The sequence below is a fragment of the Mastacembelus armatus genome, chromosome 3 (assembly GCF_900324485.2).
Source record: "Mastacembelus armatus chromosome 3, fMasArm1.2, whole genome shotgun sequence".
Taxonomy (NCBI): Eukaryota; Metazoa; Chordata; class Actinopteri; order Synbranchiformes; family Mastacembelidae; genus Mastacembelus; species Mastacembelus armatus.
In genome coordinates, this window is record NC_046635.1 from 9,099,626 (window position 1) to 9,125,233 (window position 25,608).

Below are 25,608 nucleotides of genomic sequence, written 5' to 3' on the forward strand. Positions count from 1 at the left end.
CACAGCTGCTGAGGGTTCCCCTAAGGAGCACCAGTAAATTGGAGTGTCTGGGCTGCACGTTATTAAACAATGAGTGATCATTAGAAAATGTCCTGACAGGGCTGAGGTTGCATTAGTGTTTTGTCTATCCCAGTGGTTCCTAACCTTTCTGTCTTGTGATCCATTAAAAAAAAAAAAAAAAAAAAAAAAAAATCAGTCAAGTTCTGCTTGTACATCAAATCTGTCATGGGTGTTATACAAATTAGAATTTTTTCCCCTTGTCTCTGGGTTTAGTGGTCCCTATTTTTAGGGTTTTTTTAAGGCCTGAAGAGGTTTAAAAAATAAAAAAATAAAAAATCCCCCAAACCAAAAAGTATCATTTTGACTTCTCTGTGGGGAACAGTACTGACAAAGTCACATTAAAATACAACTGACACTGTGCTGATTTATCCAGAGCTCACCTGCGCCGCCTAGTGCTCTGATGTTTGATTAATGAGATGACATACAGCGTAAAGGCTCAAGTAGGGCTGAAGCAAAAACACAATGAACTGATTAAATTCTGAGAAGTCACTGTTCTTGTGTTGTTTCACTGTGGACTATCAGTCAAGCGACACAAGCAATGTTAAGATGCCTTTAGTCTTTCTTTCACCATTTTCTCACCCTTAACAGACAAATCAATTCTGTTTAGTCAAGAAAAAACGTGATTGACTGATGAAAATCTTTTTTCTACCCTACAAAAAAAAAAAAAAATCGATCATAACAGAAAGCAAAGGTATTAAAGAATTTTGTAGAAACAAAAAAAAAAAAACAAAAAAAAACCAATCAGGTACAGCTTTGGACTTTTGGAAAAAGATTAAATCAATAAAGGTAAACAAGAAGTCCATATACAGTTTTTACTTTAAAAATGACTTTATTTATTAATGCACTGGTATACTTAAAATTGTGTTGCAGAGGAGAAAAAAAGTCAGCCACACGTGAAGAGCTAATACCCAATTAAAGCTGTGTTATATCTAAAAATAAAATGGTACTGGTGTGCCATACATAATATTTTGTCTATTAGTACAAAAATACATTTAAGGGCACACAACACAGCATCCAGTATCACAAGCAAGTGAGGGGGACACTTGGAGAGCACACCCTTTTAAAAGAACATGTTCTAAATGGATTTTAGCCCAAGTTCTTTCCTGATCCTCAAATACCCATAAAAGACCAGTTTGTGACTGTAACATAGTGCGAATATACTGGTAGAAAAGGTGTGATGTCTTATTTTTAGGTTATAAGTTCCAAGGCTCGAGGGTATATCCAGAATACAAAGATAACCATGTTCACTTTTTTCCACTTTTTAAAAGATGTTTTCTCTAAGTTTTATACAAAAAAGAAAGATAAAAAAATTTCATTTACAAACAAAAGAAACAAGGCAATATACTTGCTTTATTTACAGCCACTTCTTTTCGGTTGTGTTGTCTTTAAGTAATGCATAGCTGATAAAAGAAGAGCATACCTTCGTTATCCTTTATCAACTGTTATTGTGTGCTAAACCCAAGTTCATTTATACAGTGGGTTCAAAAATGGCAAAACAAATGACATACCATAATTTATCATAACTTATTTTTTTAATGAAAAGTGAATAATCTGCAGTTAAGGCATCACTGCTTATTTGTGAGTGCAAAAGTGCACAGAGAGAAAGAGAGAGAGAGAGAGAGGGTGTGTGAGAGAGAGAGAAACAGAGAGAGAGAAAGGAGAGAAAGAAAGAGAGCGAGAGAGAGAGAAATAGATGTAAGGAAGGAACTGAGGAGGCTACTGGACCTGAGTAAAGAACATGCATAGATCTCCCTCAGGTTGGAAGGAGAGACGAGATACTCTGTAAGAAATAAGCTACAAGGTATTACTGTAGAAGAAAAGAAGAATAAAGGAAGAACATCTTTAAGAGTGTGCTGCTTGGGTTCATGTCGAGCTCATGTTTTGCCAACTTCTTCAACAGATACTTGCAAATGTCACCATCTCTGGTTTAATAGTACGTCTGCCTGTCTCAAACCTTCATTAAAATTCCCTCAATGTGTAAAAACATACAGAAAGGCTTGTATTTGGTCACCAAAACTGAAAAACAACACGACTGACTTCATGAGTAAATTTTTAGTAAATCTCTATACTACTATATATACTGTAGGCATATATAGCACACATATACTGACACAGATTTTGAAACGTACGCTGCCTCAAAAGCCACCTACCTATATTCATGTAAAAATTACATCAATCATTGCCCCATATATAGTGTCAATCCTCAGTGGCATGGGGTCTGCATCAATGGTCTCATTTCACATTAAAACTTGGAATTGGGCAAATTAATGAACAGCTTGTAACCAACTTCTCTTGTCTTCATCCACGGGAGCAGTAAACTGCACTTACTGGGCCTTCTTCATTCTCCATAATGTGGCGTGTTTGTATGCTTGGAGAGTGTGAGTGAGTGTGTGTGTGTGTGTGTATGTGTGTGTACACGTGTGTCTGTACTCTTCATTTCATCCACCATGGTTTCACACTCAGCAACATCACACCTGCTGATCTGTCCTTAAAAGTGGTCAATGAGCACAGAAACACAGTTGGCTCCCACCAGGTAGTTGGGGTCCCCAGGGAGAGACTTGTTCTGCCAGCTTTTTGGGTCACCTGGGGAGAGACAGATCGGAGGGGCAGGTAGTGATACAGCTGCTTTATATGGAAAAATTCAAGCCTCAGTGCAATTCATATGCACCATTGAATGGAAAAATCCTGTTTATACCACAGCACTGACTGCAGAATTTGATTGTATCTATTGTCTGCAAGCTACATTAAGTGATTATTGCATGTTTGTGGCCTATATCCAAGCACAATAACGCAAGAGACTAGTAAAAGCAATTTCATGCTTTTATTGAATGTCTCTGGCCCCTTGTTGACAACAAATTACACATCAGTCACTATGAAGTCTCAGTGTAATTGGAATTATAAACATACAGGTCTGTGCCAAGAGGAAAGTTCCAGTAATCCATCAGAGTAAGCACAGGCAGCTTGGCAGCAGCCCATCAATACAGTACAGGCTGACTTTATGTGCGACAGCCGACTCATTGACATTAGCTGCTGATTTTTTGCTAAAGAAGATAAAGGTCTTAATTTTGTCACACATGGCTTCATTAGGTGGACCACTTGGCTCACATTTTTTAGGCTTACGTGTTTGATTTCCCTGGCTGGTTGTGGGTGGGTGTTATTACAGAACTAGGGCGACTGTGACTTGGGAGGTCGAGCGAGGAAGAGACCAAAGCCCAAATTGTTCTCAGTGCATGGTAGCTCATTGCCAGCAAACTGCAAAAATTCCTATATAAATGCAGACTAAGCCAAAGGTGTATTAAATGTTCATGCAACCAGCCTTCAAATTTCTCAAAGCAGATTCAGCAATCTTGAATATTTCAGAAATAAATTTTGGGGAGAATCTGACTCAGCAAGTTGCTAAGTCCAATTCTTCCCAGAACATGATTATAACAAAGACGATAAAGGTACACTGTGGAGATGTTTAAATAACATTTACATTTAGTTATTTTGACCAGAAGAAACCGTGTGTACCCTGGAACTAAAGTTTTATATGATTAACTTTTATCTAATTGTTTTATCTATAACGTGTAAGAAAATTGTTTAACCCAAGATTTTTAGCACAATGTGCAATCACTGTAAATTTGAGAAAGCTTTCAGCTGATAAAAAGTTTACTAGTGAGTTGGCTCCATCTGCTGGTGAAGCCCATAAGAAGTGTCTGAAAATTCCTGAAAAATTCCAGTAAACAGATCAAGAACGTTGCTAAACTATTATTTCCAAGGTCACTGACTTTTTAAACCAGTTTTTTTGAATCGTAAATGTGATGGTCTCTTTTTTGCCTTTTGCTGGTGCATAGTTTAGGTTTTTAGGTTTTTAGGGACATCATCACTAAAAGATGACCAGTGAAATATTGCAAAGCTGCTGGCATCACGCTGCTGGCATCATGTAGTGCACATAAAGCAGGAGATATGAGCAAAATAACAGTCTCATGTTCTTTCCAAATCAAATTCTTAACAGGAGTCAGTTCTGTGTAAACTAAGCTGTAGCACGTTGGTTCTGATTTCAACCTGGAAATTAGGAAAGTGATGCACAGATTAACAAATTGTACATGGCGGAGAATCAGTTAGATGCAGAGAGTTGCATAGGAGGGAAAAAAGAGAAGCAAGGAAGCAAAGTGAGAAGGAAACCACAGAAGAAGATGGGAGAAGGCAAGAGGAAGACCTTGCTCTAAAATAAGAGGATTACAACGCAGCCTGTTAATCCTCCCACAATTCAGCAGGACAACAGAGTGAGTGGACATCTCATTCAGTCCCCCGTCTCATCCTTAAAATGAGGCTAATTAGCAGATAATCCTCACCACTGCCAAAATTGCTCCTATGTTTGAAGTCAGGGTATGAGAAGGGTAACATAAAAAACAGACAGTCCAAGTGAGTTAACCTTCTTCAATTCTGGTCTGGTCTTTTACTTTCTTGCAATATCTGTACATGCCTAAGCTTTTTAATAAATGGTAGTTTGTGTGCTATGTTATATTATGAATTAAATGGTGACTTACTTCAAGCAGTTTGTCTTGATTTCCATTACTAGAATCTGCAGCTTCCTTTATCTCATTTCTGTCCTCAATATACTGCAGATCAATCTCAATGTTAATATAAATACAGATCTCACAAAAGGTATTCAAGCCAAGAAATGCTGTGAACAGTTTATGTTTGCATATTTTTTTTCCCCCTGATCCATTATCACTAATCACACTCTCTTTTCTGTGAGTGAGACCAGTCTGATAAATGAATTAAAAAAAACCTGTAGCAAACTAAGTATAAATGTCTACGCTTTTCCTTGGTACCAATTTGTCTTTTCAAGTAACTTTGAATTTTTATGCATCATAATGACAGGGAGTCATGATTATGGCAGCGTCCCAGTTTCCAGAGGATCTACAAAAGCTGTTCTTCAGGTCAGGATTTGGGCGGCTATGTGAGAAAATCACTTTTAGCAGAGCTGCATGCACTGTGATACTATGTGATCGAATTAGATGTTGGTACAGCCAAGCATCTGGTGCATGCATGTTAAATGAAATAAGAGAAGCTTGTTAAGGTAACTCAAGAGACAAACCAAGAGATAACTACTGAAATTTTAGCATTTGAAATGAATAAAGACCACAAAAAGAAAACCAGTGATACAGCAAATGAGAGATTGTGTGGATGAGTTACCAAATATAAATGATGAAAATAAATCAACCTAAGGTCATAATTACAGAAGAAGCCAGATTTTCCCCCTAGATTGATTCTCATGCATTGTGGTAATACATAAATCATCACATTTTGAGGTGATTTTGGAATAAAAAGGGAAACTAACTAGGGGTAAAATCAAATTAAAGAGTGACCCACAATCCCCAAATAGTCACACAGCCAGCCCAAATGACCCCAGAAGAACAGAGAGAGCACAGCATACCCGACGAGGAGTCGGAGGATTTTAGAGCAAAAGACCAACCATCAGGGGTCATTGACGCACAGTGAGGTAAGCGTAGCTCCACAGGCTTCAAAAACTTGAGGCCATGAGGTCCACACATCACCAGAGGGCTGAGCAGAGTCTCTCCTGTAAACACAAACACAGAACAATGTTATAAGTCAATTATATTAGCTATTCATTTATTCAGATTATTAAAGTATAAACACACACAAGCAGGTCTTGTTAAAATGCAATTTCTCTACAGTTCTTGTAGGCTTGGGGTTTGATTCCTTGTGCAGGCATCTATGCTAGAAAAGTAGTCAATATGGTTGGGTGTTAGGGGATCACTGGTGATCCAGCTGTTATAAAACGTAACAAGAGGAATGGAAAGTGACTATATAGTGCAGTGTCAGTTGTCGCATTTGGAGTTAATAATTCTGTGTAGACTGATCACAAGCAACTGCTTTTATACTGTTATCTGATACATTGCTACTGTAGAATATCTGCACAATCCTACTTTAGATCCAGCATATATCTTACAATGCCAACAAAACAGAAAGACATTTTTACTAGCCAAATAAAATATCCAAAAAAATTCAGATATGTATAAAGAGAACTTGGTGGTGTCTTCATGCCTCCATCTTTGATAAGTTACCTTTCTCCTTATCGAGTGGTGGCAGGATGCTGTTGTCTCGGCAGACCTTGAAGTAGATCTCCTGCTCCACACCATCGGGGATGGCACCCTGTGGGATAATTATACTGACGCCGGTCTCAATGGAGCTCAGGACACCACCGTTACTGTTGAAGATACCTCGAGCTGTTGCAACAACTGTGTGGCCCTCATCTTCCTCGTCATCATCCTCCAGGGCAGTGGGGCTGGAGACAGATAACCTTACTGTCACTCTCATTGAACAGAATACCTTTGATTTAATCTCTAGAGAGACTGAGTCCCCTACCTCACAGGGATGGCCTTGGGCACGGCGTTGATGTTGTTGTGCTGGTATTTGGTGTGGTGCTCCACAGTGCGTGTGAAAGTGTCCAGGCCACTGTCATGGTCGGTATTCTGGGGCTGCGGAGGTATCTGAGGCTTGACTGGGCTGGAGGTCCGACCCTGTTCCAAACACACAGGGGGGTCAAGAATTGTACGCAGTAATTCACATATACACAGACAATTAGCCAATCACATAGACTTATTCACAAGGCAATATGCTGCTCTTACATGAATGAATCAGAAGCTCAGGTTGTGATATTGATCAGTACATTACTGAACCTGAACTTTTTCCCAGCAACAGCTTACTGAATAGAATAATTTACATTTCAAATTGGACTTCTTTCATTTTCTGGCTCATTAATTATTTACCTTAATTATGTCATCTATTTGTTTGAACACTGTCCAACTGTTTGCATTGTATACTGTGTTAAAACGATCATTGGCCACAGGGTGCCTACCTTTGGCGCAATCTCAGACTTGTCATTGGGCAGAAGGTTGTGGTTGAATTTTGGACTATCGAACATGCGTGCAAAAGGCCTCGCAGAGGTGGTGTAGGGCTTGGGCACATAGCGGTTGTAGTTGGTTGCTGGTGGAGCACCAGTGCTAGTTTTTGGAGGCTGTTCACTAGTGCCATTGACTGGAGACTTCTCAGGGAAACTCTTATGAGGCAGGAAGTTGGACTGAACAGTGTCCTCTCGGGCAGGAGGCTTGGCTGTGGAAGAGCAATGAGTATCAGCAAAAGAGGTCTATACCATGGGTCTCTGAGTTGTTGTGTTCATGTGTGTATTAAGTATAATATACACACACACACACACACACACACACACACACACGATTCATATATACACTGTCCAAAATTATAAACGCAACACTTGTTTTTGCCCCCATTTTTCATGAGCTGAACTCAAAGATCTTTTTCTATGTACAACAAAGTCTCTCAAATATTGTTCACAAATCTGTCTAAATCTGTTAGTGAGCACTTCTCCTTTGCCGAGATAATCCATCCACCTCACAGGTGTAGCATATCAAGATGCTGATTAGACAGCATGATTATTGCTCAGGTGTGCCTTAGGCTTATTGCTGGCCACAATAAAAGGCCATTCTAAAATGTGCAGTTTTATCACACAGCACAGTGATGTCCATATGATGTCACAAGTTTTGAGGGAGCGCACAACTGGCATGCTGACTGCACGAATGTCCACCAGAGCTGTTGCCCGTGAATTGAATGTGTCTACCATAAGCCATCTCCAAAGGTGTTTCAGAGAATTTGGCAGTGAAATATGTCATATACACATATGTTTAAGTTCCTGAATACAATTTTTTTTCCTTTGAGAGAAAAAAATGTAACCTTCAGTGGAGGGTTTGGGCAGTGTAGCTGGTGGTAGAGATGGTGTCACTTGGGGAACTGGTTCATATTTTTTCTCTGCTGGGCTTGGTTTCTCCACTGACTCCATCCTGTATCACAATACAAAAAAAAAAAAAAAAAAAAAAAAAAAAACACCATTTTGAGTTTCGCAGTAGAAATGACAAGGACACAAATATAGAAAAGCCCAAAATGAAAAATGAAAACTTATATTCCGTGTGCTTGGAATTGTGGATGGATGTGGGCATCACCTGGGGTAGTTGTGGGTTGTTTGTGCTTGAGGCTGGGGTTTGTTGGGGCCAGCTTGAAGCCTGTCAAAGTAAGACAACTGTTTCCTGTAGTAGTCCTCATCCTCATCTGGGTCGTAATGGTTGGAGCGCACAATATCATCAGCGGCCTTCGACTGTGGCTTCTGAGGCTCTGGGGCTCTGAGTTGATTTGACAAAACAGAAAAAAGGTAAAATACAAGGTGACAATGAGGATGTTTCATCAAGCTGGTCAATATTAAAGTATCTAATTACACAGTGTTTTTTTGCAGTATTACCCCAAAGAACCATGGTGAGAATAACACTACGCTTACCTATAGGTCTTCTCTTGATCCAGGTTGCTCAGAGAATTTGCTTTGGGTATTACTCCACCTGCTTTCAAAGGTAAATCAGCTGCCTAAATGAGCAAAAGCAAAATCTCAGTAAGAAATCTGTGGTTTAACTACACTAGTAACTACTAAAACTGCATGTGTACAGTATAAATATCTACAAAGCTAAAACATTTACCCTGTTCCCAGTTGAATCATTTATGTCTCTGGCTCTGTCCATGGACACAGAGCGTTTGTTCTCAAACATCTTGACCCTCGTCAGGACTGACTGTGGCTTCATGGCAGGGTCATCGTCCTGTTGCTCGTCCCTGGAAGGTGCAGGTTTTGGTGCATCAGCAGGGGAAGGTGATGGGGCCTCTGCTTTGGGAGGAGGTGTGGGGTTGGTTTCAGAGTTCACAGGAATAGGGTCATACTGCTGAGGTTTGTAGCCTTTTTGTTGCGTTGCTGGTCCTAGGTTATAGGAAGGCCGCTGGGCAGCGGGGTCTGGGGAGCGGGAAGCTGTGGGGTATGTGCTCAGGTGAGAATCCTGGTCATAGTGCACCTCAGGCCCTGGAACATGAGGTGGAAAATCATCATAACGGACAGCCGCCGGGCCTGTCGGTTTACCATAGCGAGGCCGTCCATCAAATGCCTGCTGAGGTGGGGGTTCGTCATAGCGGACAGGAGGGGTATACTGGGAGTCAGGGCCTTCACCATATGGCAAACGAGAATTGTAGCCCTGGGAATTGGCAGTAGGCAGAGGCTGGCTGTAAGGGTTCCACTGTTGCTGGTCATAGTGAGGCACGCTGTTGTCGTAGGGTGGGATAGAGTCAAAGTTACGATACTTTGGTTCTGGGTAACCACCTCCACTGCTGCTGACATCATACCGACTGGGTGGGTGGTCGTAATCTCTGTATGGCTGTTGGTCAGGGTGATATCCCTGCTGAGGGTTGTAAGTCACAGGCTTCATGCTGTGACTGACTCTCCCTGTGTTGTCAGAGCCATAGGGATCCTTCTGAAACATCTGCCAAACAAATAAAAAACCAAGCATAAGTCAAAACAATGCACAGGATTCAATGGCATATAGAAATATATGCAATAAAATCAGTTAAAGGATGAGGAGAATATTAAAACAAGTCAGTTGAATTGCAAATGAATTGCAGAAGAGGAAATGAGAAGGGAAAGACCTGAAATAGAGAAACTGAGAGGGAGGGGTTACTGGTCAGATATTACAGTGTTTTAGATCAGAAAAGAAATCGCAACATAGCATTGCACCTTAAAAACACCACAGAACCATCGCAGCTTCAAATTAAACAGTGAAATTAAATTTGTTAAAAATACATCAAAACAGCAGGATCCATTTTTCTTGTCTTGACAAAATGTGAAAGTGAACAGGTAAATTATTTATTTACAAAAATCTAAAAAATGTGACAAAAAAAATTTGCGGTTTTGTGACGAGACACATATGCACTGCTGCATTCACAAGAGGAAATGTTACCCACTGTCTTGATGCAATCATAGAGGCAACATTCATAATATTAAACATTACAAGCACAGACACATTGTACAAAAAACATATTGAAAATCCTGATATTTAAGAAGTAACCATTAATTATCCATCCAGCTGAAAATATTTCTTGTTTAGCTTTGTTACTCAGCCGTGGTCACATTTCAAACAAAATGGTTGGAAAATGAATGGCTACTTTTACAAGGAATCCACTGAATCTGTACTGATAAATACAACACAAATAGATGTACTTCTAGTATTTAACAGAATGAGGCAAACATGTTGCAGCCATGCAAAGAGGATAACCAACAGTGAGAGCTGCAGGGTTTCCACTGCTCTTCTCAGTGTAGGCACAATAGGCGCAGTCTTCACCTCCAAGCCCACTGTTGTTTACCAGCATTTGTTCACACTCGTGCACACGTGCACATACATACTCTCTCTGACGCTCACACTAACATTCCCCCACCACACACACACACACCCACCCACACATTTCTGTCTCTTCTGGGCAGCACTGGGGTCAGCAGACATGCAGTGTGGAAGCAGAGAGAGAGAAAGAGAGAGAGAGAGATAGAGAGACAGTAGCGTGGCAGTAGGAGGTAGGTAGAGAGGAAGCAGCAGCAGCACAGGAGGCCAGACCAGGCTGAGCTGAGCTGGGCCGGGTCACGGAGCGTCCAGAGACGGTCGGATGGATACCTTTGGTTCGGAACTGGCCAGTCCCGACTGTAGAGGTTCTGGTGTGATGCTCTGAGGGGCTAGCTCAGGGGTCGGCCTCCTAAGTGAGCCAACCTCTGGACTGGGGCTTGGCTGGCTGTGGGGAGCTGCAGGAGCCTCGTCAGGGCTCAGACCCCCTACAGTTTTTACAGTAACGTCGACAGCAGGGGGCACTGTGTCAGCCAGGGGCTCAGGCTGCAGAGGGATGCTAGGGATGGCAGCGGCCTCTGCTTTCTGTGAAGTGGTTCAGAAATGTTTAATAACATGCGCTGAGACACTACAGCGCTGTACTAAAAAGTTCTACTACCTTCAGAGCCCCTCTACAACAACCTGCACTTCACTTGTACTTACACTGACAAATAGCCAATCACTACTTCCACATTTAACAGTAGCTGTAGCAACGGATTGCATGTGAGTGCTAGGAATTAGCAGCAGGACAACTTTTGATTATTATAGGATACTAATTTGATTTTAATTCTACCATTGCAACACAGTCATTTAATTGTTCCCCTTTTTATGTTCACATCATGGGATGAAATGTTTAGATTTGGGTATCACAACAGCCAATTAGTTATGAATACTTACATGTCACAGTTACACTAGATTAACACTGATATTTCCAGCATGCATGTAATACTTTCTGGCATCACATTGTCATTGTATCATTGACAAAAGTAGGATGTGCACATAGGTGAGTACTGGTACAGACATTTCTTTTCCCAGCAATGTCAGCAACGTTACACCGATAAGACAGATTGGTAATACAGAGTACAAGAGTAACAGTAAAACTTCAAGTTCTTCTCCTTTCTTCTCCTTTTCAAAAAAAAAAAAAAAAAAAAAAAAAAAAAAAAAAAAAAAAAAAAAAAAACCACTCAAAAACATCCATCAATAAACGCATAGTGGCAATTGACGTAATAAGTATAATTAATATATAAATATATAATAACAATGATATATTATACTATATGTATATATATATATATATATATATAATATTTATAGATTGTGATAAATATCTGACCACAAAGGTTTTCACTTTGCCACTGATACTGTAAATAGACAGAATAGCTGCAAAAACAAAGAGCCTTCATTAGCGCCTCCCGAAAACCTTTCTAACGCACATCCAGGCCTCCAGACAACACGGAAGATGTGCAGCTCTCAGAAACGCTACCTGCTGTGGCGCTGGTGCCTTGAACCCAGCCGGGTTGATGCGGTTCAGGGTGTCTGGCTGCACTGTGTGTGAGTAGCCAGCGTAGCCTGGGGGCTCCTGGATGACAGGCGGATCCTCACGAACAGGCTCAGAGGAGCGGGTGATGGCAGGCTCTGTGGGTAGACCCACATCATCATTCAGTGTTTCGTCCAGCTCCTGGTCGGTGTAGGCTCCACCCTCTGTGTCAGTATCTTCATAGTCGGAGGTGTGACGGCTATCAGTGCTATACATGGAATATTCACTGCCCGGTGCTGACAAGTAGGACAAACGGTCGTCATGGATGTCCAGGTCATCCTCAGCTGCCCCATCAGCCTAAAAAAGAACAAACAAAGTGAGAGAAGATTTCAGAATTTCAGTCTATGTGATTGGTTGGCTGTCTACGTGGGTATGTGTATTACCTTGCCCTCTGAAACCCACACCAACTGGTTCTGCTGCTGCTGGATTAGCTCTTTCAGTGCTCCAAACCAACCATCATTCATGCTGTTCAAGTTAATGGTTGCTGAATACACAAAGAGGGAGGGAAAAACAGAATAAAAACATCTCTCCAAACAAATTAGTAGCAACAATAGTAATAATTATTAGGTACAATCAGAGTATAATTAAATGTTTATTTTAGACATGCACTCTAATCCATAAATCCCCTTCCACTCTTACACGACTGTCTGCAAGGGCCCTGTGAGTAACTCTTAAGTTGCTCTTGCAATTAAAATGTTCTATGCTGCTCAAATGTGAATGTGAAATGTGAAAGTAGCTGCACTGATACTAAAGGGACACATATGACTGAAGTGTTCTTAAGAATAGGTTTGTATGTATGGAGCTAGAACACTGACTTTAAACTTTAGCACTGAAAAATAACACTTGCCCCTCAGAGCCCTCCCCTCAATGACAAAATAGTGACAAAAAAGTGAAAGTTTGCCATTTACAAACCCTGATAGTGTCTGAAAATCATGACTGTCCCTTAAAAAAGAAAAAACTTTGGTCTTTGAAGAAAAAAAAAAACAAACAAAAAAAAAAACTTTTTTTCAGTGTTAATACCTTTTTCAATGCCGTTTTTTTTCCCCCAGTTCAAATGCTTCAATCCCAATTTGAGAATTTTGAGACTAATTTTGAAATATAGAAGATTTTGTGAAAAATGTATGTGCATGGCAACAACTAAATGTGAGCTGGGAGGACATGTAAAATATCCATATCAACAGATACTCCTAAAGCACACTACGTCCATTAACAGGAGGAGTGCATGCTGGAAAACGCAGTCTGTGGGTGCTCTTGTGTGATGGTCAGTGCTGAACAAGCTTTTGTAAGAGGTTTGACAGAACAAGGCCAGTAACTACAAGTGCAGCGTAGTCACAATATTCAACACTTGAGACTCAATCATCAGATGTCTGTGACATGTGACCAACCCCTGTGAAAGCTCTATCACTCACACCCGTTTATTCCTCCCCGCTTATACTGGACTCACTCGTGAAGAGGTGTTGGTTGTTCTTCCTTAATTTGAGGGCTCGGTCATAGAGTTTCCGGGCACTCTTCCTAGACTCAGGGCAGAGGCGGGTCCTCATGCTCTTGACGCCCTGCTTGGTGTCGGGGTTGAGGAACACAACAATTGGATACCACTGAGCATAGTTCAGACGGTCCACTGCATTAGGGGTGATGTCCAGCACTGCATGCTTGTCCTTCATACACAAAAAAACAAAGACAGAAATGTGTTGTTGATGTGTTTATTTTGCATATGTCAAATATTTACTCTACTGAAGTTTAAGGGTGTATTCATACCTGAGCAGTTGTTCCGAAACAGGGAGTGTTTAACCCCAAAGATGGGTTTGTTTGGGCATATGTGAACACAACAATCGCGCTAGGATGTGGAATAAAACAAGCGGGGCGAGATCGCCACATGAACATAATCGACGTAGCAAATGGGACAACAGACTCATAACTGTGCTTCACACTCCAACAGAGAGAACAGTAATGCACCACGTTGACAACCGTCAACCAAAAACAAAAGAAGCAGAAATAGAAGAACTAAAGAAAGTTTTTTTTTTTTTCTTCTTTGTTTTGCTTGTTTAGCGAACACTGGTACATTAACCAGATAAACACAAACAAACAAACTAGCCACATATGCTGCTGATGCCCTATGTTTATTTTTCCCAGGTAAACAACTTATTATTATTATTGTTATCATTATTATTATTATTATTAACAACGTATGGTGCATTACCGCCACCTTCTGAAATGGTCTGAATAGATTCCCGGGTAAACTCCTTCTCCTTCCAAGTAAGAATTCTGACCAAGGAGAGCACAGTTGGTTCGCACATGATATTTGTTTTTCAACTTTAGACCGCTAGGGACTGTTACCCTGTGAACACAAACGACCCAAAAGAAAAACGCAACAATGTATCTTAGCCCCCTGATTTGGAACAAAGCAAATGAGCCACAGGTGTGAATACACCCTAAGCTATTAAAAATAGAGCAAGCACTGTCTGGCCAACACCATTGAATTCTCGACTTTGCTGAGGTTCAGGCATTTGACTGTATTAAAATGTGCAGTACACCAGAGGGCAGCAGTGAGCTGTGCATTCTATTGTGGCCTGCTGCAATCTTTTTATTACCATAACAAATTTGTCGAAGACTATTTATCTCCATCGTTGTAATTTTATATTGAAGTGTGTGTATATTTATTTTCACTCACTCGGTCAATGATCTGTTTAATGGTGTGCAGACGAATGATGCCAGAGCTTTTCTGGTCAGTTCCTGCATCTCTGGGTTCACTCTCTAGAGAAGACAAATAGAGTTACTGTATCACATCAACACAAGTGATAAACAACAATAAACATAGGATGTGCCCTAATTAGACATCCCTATTACGTGCAGTTGTCGACTCCCATAAATAGAGCTGTTATATACAGAACAGTAATCTCCATACAGGAGAGGACAAATGTACGTTAATGAAAACAGCTACAAAATGAAAACAGCAGCAAATTCATGCAAAAGACATTAGGTACAGTATGTTGGGTAGGTTTAGGGAAATGAATTTCAGTGTGTAATGAACGTGTACGTGCAACTGCATGTAACCAAATGAAGGTGCAGGAAATGTGTTATGTTAGGAACACTGACATGAAATATGCACATACAAGAGCAGGAGGGTCATTTGGGATTAATAATACAGTGTCATTGTAAGCCTCAGGGATTTAAGCCAAGATGTGTAGAGGGGCTTATGATTCAAACAAAGATAAGCGATGGTTTCCTGCCTAGTAAAACAAGGTTCGAAGGTGAACAGTCATTTCACAAGAATATTCAGTAGTAATGACTTAAACTGGGACCAGACTTCATTTCTAATAGGATCATACTCTACAAACACTGGTCATAGCTCTAAAAAAACAATAAGAAGTTTATTTGAAAAAGATAAATAAAGCCATGCATGCAGAGGTTCAAGCATGTGCAGCAGAATATTTTAAACAGTAAGAGTTGTGATTCAGTAATGTCCCTTTTCTGAAATTTGAAAGATCTGTGTCTATCCATTAGATTTTGGCACTTATGGCTTTGTACTTCAATTACTGCAGACACACAACACACCACTAACAGCTCTGAATAACATCTGACACCCAAGCTGTGGTAAATGTCACAGCTGTAGTGCAAACTCATTCTGAAATGTAGTTTGAACTTTGAGCCAACAATTCATGGATTACTATAATATATTATTTTGGTCCTGCACTTACTTCTCTTCGTTGCCAACTGTTAACTATTAACAGTATATAACAAATTCTTATTCTATATATATAAAAAAAAAAAAACAAACAAAAAAAACAAACAAAAAAAAAAAAACTTGTAGGGCTTGGACCTTTAATGTGCTACCAGGTTTGTACTGTTGTGTAATTTAAGGTAAGATATACAAATTAACATTCCTAGCCAAGCAATTAAACATATAGTTTCTCATTTGCAACTTTTCCATTCCACTGTAAAAATGTTTAATTTGTTATGTTTATTAGAGCACAACGCCAATCTTAGTTTCCAATGCGTATTAAGCTGCACAGTTTAACATGCTGCCTTCGTGTTGTCATTTTATATACTGCAACCTGTATTTAGGAGGGGAATACCGCTGAGTGTAACTACAGAAGATATCACACTGACACACAGCTCTATAATGAATTAAAGTGTGTAAACAGTAAAGAATGACAAGTGTCATTGTTCATATTAGACACACTGGTTTTAGAATCTTGACATCTTTCTCAAGTGGCTTCATATGTGCAAAATGTAATTTGTTCTGAAGTAACAAAAATTTCTTTCAATATTATGTGGTTTTTATTGATAATTATGCCAGTTTAGAATCAAGTGCAGTTTGAGCAGTAGCATTTCTTCCCACAAAAAGTCTCATGATGTCTCAGTTTACTACCATCTCCAATTCACTGTGAGGAGCATTATCTGTGTGTTAGTATAATATTACATTTCTTTAGTTTCAGAGGACTGTTACTGTGATGCAACGCTTCACTCTAGTGCTATTCCCCTTTATGCATTAACAAGGCCATGGCTATTCTTTAAATATCTACAGAATAAGCGGCTAAACACAAAACACTAGTTTAAAGATTGTCTGACATTCACTGAATCAAATAAAACAAACAAAAATTGCACTAAATGACATACTTTCCCTTCCTTGTTGTTTCTGTGTTTCTGAAAAGAAAATACAGTTACACAAACATCACTATAGTCATGCAAATAAACATCAAGGAATGGAATCACTTTGTGTACGTGTGTATTGAATGTTTATGTGGTTGCACTGGTGTTTGTGTGTGTTTTTGCATGTAATTGAAATTCAGTGCTGAGTGTTAAAATAATTGCACACCACACATTAACAAACCACATTAAAGATAGTAGATGAAAACTGAAATGAAAAGGAGGATGCAGCTCTGCTTGAGTATGGCAGAGTGAAAGATTAACAAAAGAAATCAGCAAGATAGAAGCTTCGAATGAACGGGGGGGGGAGAAAAAAAAAAAAAAGATACAACCTGACCTAACTGAACTACTACTTAAACTATGAAAAACTACAATAGTAACAGGACTCTGGAGTGGATTAATAAAGTCAATATAAAAATGATTTTATGTATGTTAAGTGGCTTAGTATCAATAAATCATGACTATTTGCTGGACGTTAAAAGCACTACACAAGCAGTAAAACTAAAGGAAAAAAAATACCAATATTTACTGAGTCTAATCTTCAGTAGTTTGTAACTACATGTTGAACTTATACATCCCCCATTACTGTGCTATTCTCTCATGATATGATAATCACCAAATACATATTGAAATAGATATGTTTTATAGAATTTGTAACAGTTGTTCTGAGTTGAAACACTTAATAAAATCTGTTATATTTCAGGCTTAAACAAGTCAAAATGAAGAGAAGTTAAAAAATATCTTTAAAATATCCCAGAAGCATAATCTCTACACATCCTTATGTTTCTTGTACCTTATAATTCCAGACTCTGCAGGTTTGTTCAGCAATGTGCAAAGCAACATTTGGATTTTAAAAATGTAGTGGCCATCAAAAAGGTACTGATCCAACAGTAAGTTTAACATCTACTGGATACTGACTGCTGCATGAGTAAATTAAATGTCTGGTACCCTAGCAATCTAACACACAACAGCATACAACACAAGGCATAATATTAGTACAGAGATGGGTACTTGATTACTTACTAGCTAGTTCGAAAACGTCTGGCTCCTCCCTGGCCAATTTCTCCCTGGCTACGTCTGCGATCGGCCCAAAGATAACCACAGGCCTTAAGAATCCAGCTGTACAAAAGCAAGACCATGTCACGGAGATTAGCAAAGATCAGCATTATACAACACAGATGATACTGCCTTAGATCAGATATATGCCATACTACAATCAATAAATCTTAGGTTTATATAACATTATATCATTCATAAATGCACAAATGCACATTCTTTGTAAAGCATAACTTATGGCTAACCATTGGTACGTTCACTTAACTTCACAAGCACTAGGGACAAACTTGTGTTTCTTAATCTCTAAGGTTGAAATCTGTTTTCTACTGAAGTATAAAAGTATTATACATGGTTGCATCAACTGCCTTGCCCTCTGTAATCTTACCTTCCCTCAGCACCACCCTCTCATAGGCAGGGAACTTTGTCTGAACTGGCTGGGCTGACAGGTCCTCCCTGCTCTTCCGTAAATTCCTCTTTGAGCTTCGCAATCCCCGGAATCTCCAGAAGTCTGCTCTGTCACCCCCTGGTGTCTTTGGTAGAGTGTACTGGACGCTGGATAGCTGCTCAGCCCTGCACAGAGAACAGTATGAGTGAGCTAAATGAAAGGAACTTCTGTCAAAACTACAGTCAGGGACAATAAGTTCTAGTATTCTGCATTCAGCTTACTACTGGTCTGGTGAGAAAAGCCATGGTAGTAATACTGTAACACTCTTGTATAGTACTGAACTGTATATGACTATTAGCCATTATATTTGGGCCAACTGAAAATACTGAGGACTAGTACAATCTCATTTATAGTTAAGTATTAGTATTAGTAGCCAGCATGTTGATATACACAAAAACTGAATAAGTTTGAATTATCTTCATAAGACAACTACAAAGGTTATTGTTATGTTTATACTAGCATATAACACTAAATAAGCTGAGATGTTGCAGTACAGAAGTTGTCTTTATAAAACACTGACACAGTATGCACCATTAGATTTGCAAGCCTTGGATTTATGAAAAAGGCCATCTTTTGCAATGTCTATTTCCTACAAATGTAATCAGCTCACTACAGGTCAAAGTTATATATAAAGACTGGAAAACAAACACAGGTAAGGGGTAAGATGAGTGAGCTTTTAGACCTACAGGGAGAAGAACTTGCCCCAGGTGTTTTTGAATAATAGTGGGCTTACTTTGATGTGTGTTTTTAAAAACATTCTTCAAGTTTGAGGGTAATTTAATGGTTTTATATTTAGTTTAGATGTCAAGGGAGGGAGGTCAGATATATTTTACAATGGTTAATGTAAAATTGCATGCTGAGAAGTCTGGGTTAATCCTGCTGGAGTCTGTTGAGAAAGGCTTGGATAACAGCACTTTTGGCTACATTATGGTGTACTTTATACCACCTCTCAGACACAGTCCTCAGAAAGTCTTCACATACTTTGTTGATGTGTTAAATATACTCTGCTTGATAAACACATCCAAGTTATATTATTGTTTTTATTGTTATTTACAGCCCTATATATTTATTACACAAAAATTGCAGGCAATAAAAACATGATATATGGAAAAAGAGTAATAAAATTACGTAAACATAAATTACCTACACCCCAAATTTTCCTTACTGATCAATCACAATAGTTCTATTACTTTGACACCACCCTTGCCAATTCATAAGGTACCAAAACAAGCTACACAGGTATTTAAGGTGTGACATGAAACATATTTCACCTGTTCTTGTTTGGGATGATGCCCCTTTCCACTTCCTGATGGTTCTTGCCAATGCGGATGGCGAGCCAGGAGCCTAATTTGCCATTGTACAGAGTGTCCACTACACGGAACACCTCGCCCTTGTTAAAGCTCAACCCATATGGTGACTCTTTTTCATACTCGAAATGCGTCCGAATGTAGAACGAGTCACCCACATCTGATTCCACTATTCTCCGATACACTGAATAGAAGCAGAAAATAACAGAGGTGATTATAGCAACCTGTCATAAATACTGGTTTAAATGCCAGGAACTAGTACTTCACAGTTAAGATTACTCACCATCCTTTTTCTTCTGAGCCAGAATTACAAGTTCCTCTCCTTTTGGGAGATCCAGCAAAAACAGCACGGCCTCCTCCCGGATGATGTTAGCAAAATCCACATTGTTCACCTACAGATGCCAAACATAAAGGGTAGAGTGGATTCATTTACTATGCAACTGAAGGACTAGTCAACTGTCACACTAAACAGTAAATTATAAACATTTACTCTAACATTATAAAATGCTACTATAGTCCTAAGAACTTGTTATAATAATTGATAAATCCTTAAAAAGTTTTTGAAAGCCACTCTCCTTTAATTCTTTTACTTTTAAACAACTTTATATTTTCTTCAACTAAACACAATCAAATAAAACTACTTCTGCAATTACTCATTTCATTTTTCACTGAAGAACAAAGAAAAAGATGTTCCCCAACAGAAGCAGGGCGATGTATTCCCTCTTCAACCAAGCAGCCTCCTCGTCATCTCCTGCTGCTGTCCCAAACACAATAAAGGCTGTTTATTGACTCTGCTTGAGGGGCAGCAGGGGAAGCAGAAACATATGGACTGAGTCACTGAACCTCAGAAAGACACCTTTATCCATCCCAGAAACAGGAAGGCTTGACATCTTTATCTCTGTTAGCAAACCCTGGCCAAAGGGAAACCACCTAAAGATATCAAACAATATCCTCAAACTCTCTAAAAATGTGTTTGTACAATGGGACAAACACACACAGACACACAAAAAAGAGATCTACAGTGTGACGTAGACCTCTTTGAAGAATTGTAAGACACTAAATATTCCTTAAGTGAAAGAGATAAGCTTTTGTTTTCGGATTAATGCAGTTTGTAAATGTTAATGTGATAAGGAAAGACTTGTGTGGCCAAACTCTGTCGCATGGGTTCAACAACAGAGCTTCACAGTTACGGCAGGCGTAATCCTTGCCTGTTGTATAAACATGTCAGAATGGATCCAACACTGACATCAAGAGGGTTTTCATCATCCCATCAACAATGTTACTCTAGTATTCAGTGAAACAGACACTCAACTGTTCCCAGGTCATAGTGCAAGAACGACCTCTATTGTGTTTTCATATTGGAAACAAGAGGAGTTTTGACACAAGGCAGAGCCCGGGAATGACTCACAGGCTGACAGATACATTGTACTGTATTCCCAAGATCTCTTTACACAGAAGTAAAACTATTGTCTCCATGTGATCGCATAGTTTCACCACTGATTATCCAAGTTAATGTGGGCAGCTATGGCCCATCTATTTTGACAATAACACCAGATGTTCTTCCCACAGTTATACATGTGACATGGAAAAACATGGTAATGGTTAATATTCTAAAAGCTTGAATGAACTATGACAGAAAAAATAATCTTAGAAGTTACATAATACTAGTATAGGCATTGAGATGACAATATGTACACAGCCATTATATCAGCATGGTACTAAGATGGGTAAATCAGAACACATTTAGACATTCCAGGTGACTGTAAAACCTGAAAATAGCAGATTTCTCCTCTGGCCTATCCATTTCTTCAAACAAGGGCAACATATTTGATAAATGACAATGTAGCATGAAGATTTGTGTTTCTTTTGACTGACTGTGCAAGGAAAGAAGAGCATCACTTGCAGGTAATGACAGTGGTTTCAGAATTTTATATAGTCCGCTAGAAGAAACAACTTAATTCACATTAAGTTTTCGCCAGACTTTGGCTTAATTATTTTCACTTAAAAGGCTTGATGAATGATCTTTCCTTTCAACCCATCAGGTACATGAACACATTCAAAACCTGTTAAAGCAAACACAGTGTAGACAGAATATTAGGTTATTCCAGTAAAACACAGTAACTGTGATTCTTGTTATTACTTAATTAACAAGACTTCTGTTTGCTTTCTGTAGAATCTTGAACTCGGCATCTTAAATTTGGTTTTTGAAATACAGCAGATGTACAACAGAGAGCAGCATACCCTGAGAACCTGGTCTCCCTCCTCCAGTCCCTCCTTCGCTGCAGGACTGTCTTCCAAAACTCCTGCCACAAAAATTCCCACATCGTTCCCTCCTGCTAACCGCAGACCGACACTCTCTCCCTTCTTGAACTTGACCAGCTTCATACTTGGCCTGCAGGAGAACATAGGCAGACAAACAGAATTAAGCATAAATGTCAGCAAATCATGGATTCAAAAACAATCATTCTAAGAGACACAAAACACAGCCAGCTATTCAAGCAAGTAGAATCTGGTGTAACAGCAAAGCCACAACAAAAGCTGACCACCATTTCTGACCTAAGTCTATGGAAGGTAGGCCCATTTTCTTCACTCATTCACTTGTAGTATCAACATGATTAATACACTGACCTAAAACATATGGCACAATGCATGTGTGCTCAGTATTGCAATGTTTATTAATTTACCTGAAAATACTGTCATCATGAGCAGCACTGGGTACAGGGGCATCAGAGGGGCTGACAGGCAGGTCCACATCAGGCTGGCCAGGCTGTGCATAAACTGGCTTTGGTTCTGCCACAAATACAAACATAGCAAGCAGTAATAAATGCTTATTCCTAACCTGCATGACAAACTGTATTAGACTCATTATTTTGTACAATAAAAGATAGTTATCCAAATGCTGAATAATAATGAAACCAAAAGTAAAAGTGAAAGCATCAATTTTACTCCATGTCAGATTTGTTTGGAATGTTAAACACACTTTTTTCCTCAGATGTTTTGGATTTGTGAAAATGTAATCTGCAGATAACAATAACGTTAACATTGATGTGCTGATCAGATATTACACAACAAACAACAGCTGCAACTATGTGGATTTAGGTGCTTTTAAAGAGAAAAATTTATCTGAGCCCTCCATCCCTCCAAATGCTCTATCCTATAGAGGTGCAGACAGATACAGCTCTATAGGATAGAGCATTTGAGTGTCAAACTATATCAGTATGCTAAGCTTTAAGTCCTACCATAAATGCTACATCCCTGTACTATTGGCTATGAGGCTGAGAATGAAATGAAATGTAGTGAAACTTAAGACAAACATGAGAAACTACAGTAATCCATAAAGATAGTGGCTGGAAAGTTCTGTACCAGGCAGTGGAGGTAACAGTTTGTCATCTCTGGAGCTGGCCTGGTCGCTTGCCTGTGACAAGACACCATCATCAGAGCTTTTGACCGGTGTGGACAAAGCCCCTGATTTTGATATGCGTTCTTCATCTCGACTTCGATGGCTAAAATAAAAACGACACAGAGCAATTCAGTATGAGTGTACTGTCACATCATAAACCACAACCACATGAAATCAGTCAATAACATTTTAATACTTTTTGTTTTCATTTACAGCCTGAATTGACTGCAACATCATTGCTGGTTTTAGTGTGTGTAAAAATGACCCCATGTATTCTTCATATGTAGTTTTGTTCTGTGCAATTCTAGCCAAAAAAAAGACAGACACTAAAATGAGCCCAAAAAGAAACAACTTGGACAATGGATTGTATGAAAGAGCACATGGACAGAAAATAGTGCAATTAAAAGATGGATGTGTTTTTTTTAAAACAAATTTTTAAGACTTTAAATAATAAAAATATGGATTTCGTTGACCATATAGGACCTTTCCAATAAAAACATACAGGGCAAAGAAGAATAAGTTCAAATCTCACAACATAAAACTCCTGAGTTCAGATACTTTTCAGTCTTAGTTCGTGTTTGACCTGGATAAAATAAACAAAGTAAAACTGCATGTGTGTATGTGAGAGAGAGAGAGAGAAACAAGATACAGTCTAGTAGACTTTGTTTAATACACTAGAAAGGGCTCTGTTGCTTAAAACAATGGCTGAATTCCAGTCTGATCACATGACCGCATACTGACACAGTACTTGAGCTGCATCCAGAAGCTTTTGAGGAAGAATGTGAAGGTGCAAGCTGCGCCACTAGCTCAGACTAAGCAACTTCTCCCATGACCATTTACTCATTTTGCTTTGTTGCGAAAATATACAGTGTAGTTAAGTTACCTATATTTACACAATGACTCACCGTAAACAATGATACAAAGACCGTATGTGTACATCTACTCACACACAAAGACATCTGTGGTTGCTGAATCTATTTACAGTATTTTCCACCACAGAACAGTTTTCTAGGTCCAGGTGCTCACACTTCAACTTATTTTACACAGGAATGTGATCTGTTCAATCAGCAGAATCAGCATCACAGAGACCCGTATGGAAGGCTTCGGGTAAATCAGAGCTACAGCGTAAATAAATAACAGAACTGTAATGGTAGAGAGAAAAGGTGTATATGTGCTTTTGTGTGTAACAGATGAATGAAAAAGTGTGGGAATGGGGAGGGGGGAGACAAAGTGAGCAAGAACAAGGGACAGAGAGTGGAGTGAGAGAGAGTGTGTTGTGGCCTAAATCTGCTGTGCCTTGCTGCAGAATGGTGCTAAAAAAAGGCTTCATGCTGACAAACACAATTTGACAGAAGACTCTGTTCAATCCCCTCACTTACACATTCTTACAGTATGGATACAGACAAAAGAGAGCAAGTATAAGTGGGAGACAGAAAGAAGTGAAAGAGCAGGAGAGATGTGGCTGCAAAGGCATTAAATAAATACTGCCACACCAGAAAAAGTCTAGGTCTCCAAAGTGTCATACCCATCCACACACTTTAAGATATTTACAGTACAAAACCGAATCTACACAACTGAATGGATATACTATCCTTTTACAAAACAAACATGCCCAAAAAGCAAACACTTACCCTTACTAGATTATTGCAATCCATCTGTCTAATAATTAAGCATATCATGAACAAAAACTGAAAAAAAAAAAAAAAGAGAGACTTACACAAATGCATCTGTAAGTTGAACCATGATGCTTATTAAGAAGATTCTGAGTTTAATTCCTGGATAGACAAAATTTTGGCCTATGCACCACCTATACTCAAGCTCACGGAGAGACAATGTGGATTAAGAGTGTTTGAGTATTTGCTGTATTCAGAAACATGGAACAGCGTTCTAGGAAAAAGAATGCCATTAAGCCCTATAGCCAATCAGGTTAGGTTATTAAACATGTCGTTTGGGACAAAGCACTGTGGGAAGTATGTCAAATTCCTTCTCCCCTCCGAAACTGGGAGATAGTAAAACTTTCCTTTACATCACACTCTAGTGACAGTGAGGCTATGATTTCCTTAGTTACTTCATAAACCACAGCTACATGAAAATGTTTAACTCCTCTTACAAAACTTGTGTGCTTACCAGTTTTAACACTCATTCTAAGTGAGCAATGGTACAAAAATAAAGGGAGTTGGTCATTTTATTTCTGGACAGGTACAGGTAATCAGGTTCATGAAGTTAAAAGATGGATCAAAAAATGTGAAAGCATAAATATTATAACAAAACATGCTCAAAACAAAGACACACTGGCCTACCATTAGATGGATGCATTTGCTTACAGTGGAAGAAACCTGAACTACAGTAGTATCCTGCAACTACACCACTGGATGTAAAAATCTATAAGTAATAAGAAAGGGCAAGGGCAATATGCCACCAGCAGAAACCAGCAGATACATGTACTGGCTTTTCTCATTGTAGCGCATGACAGAATTAGCATGGGTGTGTTTTCAAGTTTGTTCTCATTTTATCAACTGGACTCCAGTCTGTAAGAGCCAGTCATGTTATCCCATTCAACCATAACCAGTATGTTGCTTAATGAGCTTACAATGCCCAAGCTCTACGCTAACTGAGAGAAAATAAAGTCATTTGTAAATCTCCTCCTTACATCTTTATGTTTGTCAGCTAGAAGAACCTACGCTACTACTAAACTACAAGAGAAATAACTCAATTGGAAGCTCTTACAGGTGGCATGAATAGAGGAAGGCAAGGAGACACTATGGACATTACAAAAAATGAGTATATGAAGATAATAACTAGCAAATGATGTCACATTCAACGTGTACTGTAAAATGTGGATCCTATTCCAAGCACAGATGATGAGTTGATATACATAATGACAATGGTAAAACATGTTA

General features: G+C 39.2%; 1 protein-coding gene across 6 annotated transcripts in view; it reads right to left on the reverse strand.

Moving 5' to 3' along the window:
- Nucleotides 1-875: 875 nt before the first annotated feature.
- The window catches only part of tjp1a (tight junction protein 1a), a 46,703-nt gene continuing 21,970 nt past the window's right edge, over nt 876-25,608 (reverse strand). Inside the window, exons 9-30 of one of the 6 annotated variants that reach the window (XM_026319714.2) lie at nt 22,672-22,811; nt 21,993-22,098; nt 21,550-21,700; nt 19,592-19,700; nt 19,273-19,492; nt 17,942-18,126; nt 17,524-17,619; nt 16,471-16,497; nt 14,522-14,604; nt 13,298-13,508; nt 12,237-12,337; nt 11,800-12,150; nt 10,611-10,862; nt 8,607-9,431; nt 8,414-8,496; nt 8,085-8,261; nt 7,819-7,925; nt 6,929-7,182; nt 6,436-6,590; nt 6,135-6,355; nt 5,483-5,626; nt 876-2,643 (exon numbers count right to left, since the gene is read on the reverse strand). In XM_026319714.2, coding sequence (XP_026175499.1) covers nt 2,549-2,643; nt 5,483-5,626; nt 6,135-6,355; nt 6,436-6,590; nt 6,929-7,182; nt 7,819-7,925; nt 8,085-8,261; nt 8,414-8,496; nt 8,607-9,431; nt 10,611-10,862; nt 11,800-12,150; nt 12,237-12,337; nt 13,298-13,508; nt 14,522-14,604; nt 16,471-16,497; nt 17,524-17,619; nt 17,942-18,126; nt 19,273-19,492; nt 19,592-19,700; nt 21,550-21,700; nt 21,993-22,098; nt 22,672-22,811 — 4,093 coding nt within the window. In that variant the 3' untranslated portion in view covers nt 876-2,548. The remainder of the gene's footprint in view (nt 2,644-5,482; nt 5,627-6,134; nt 6,356-6,435; nt 6,591-6,928; nt 7,183-7,818; nt 7,926-8,084; nt 8,262-8,413; nt 8,497-8,606; nt 9,432-10,610; nt 10,863-11,799; nt 12,151-12,236; nt 12,338-13,297; nt 13,509-14,521; nt 14,605-16,470; nt 16,498-17,523; nt 17,620-17,941; nt 18,127-19,272; nt 19,493-19,591; nt 19,701-21,549; nt 21,701-21,992; nt 22,099-22,671; nt 22,812-25,608) is intronic. The other 5 variants (XM_026319718.2, XM_026319717.2, XM_026319716.2 and 2 more) reach the window with 5 other exon arrangements.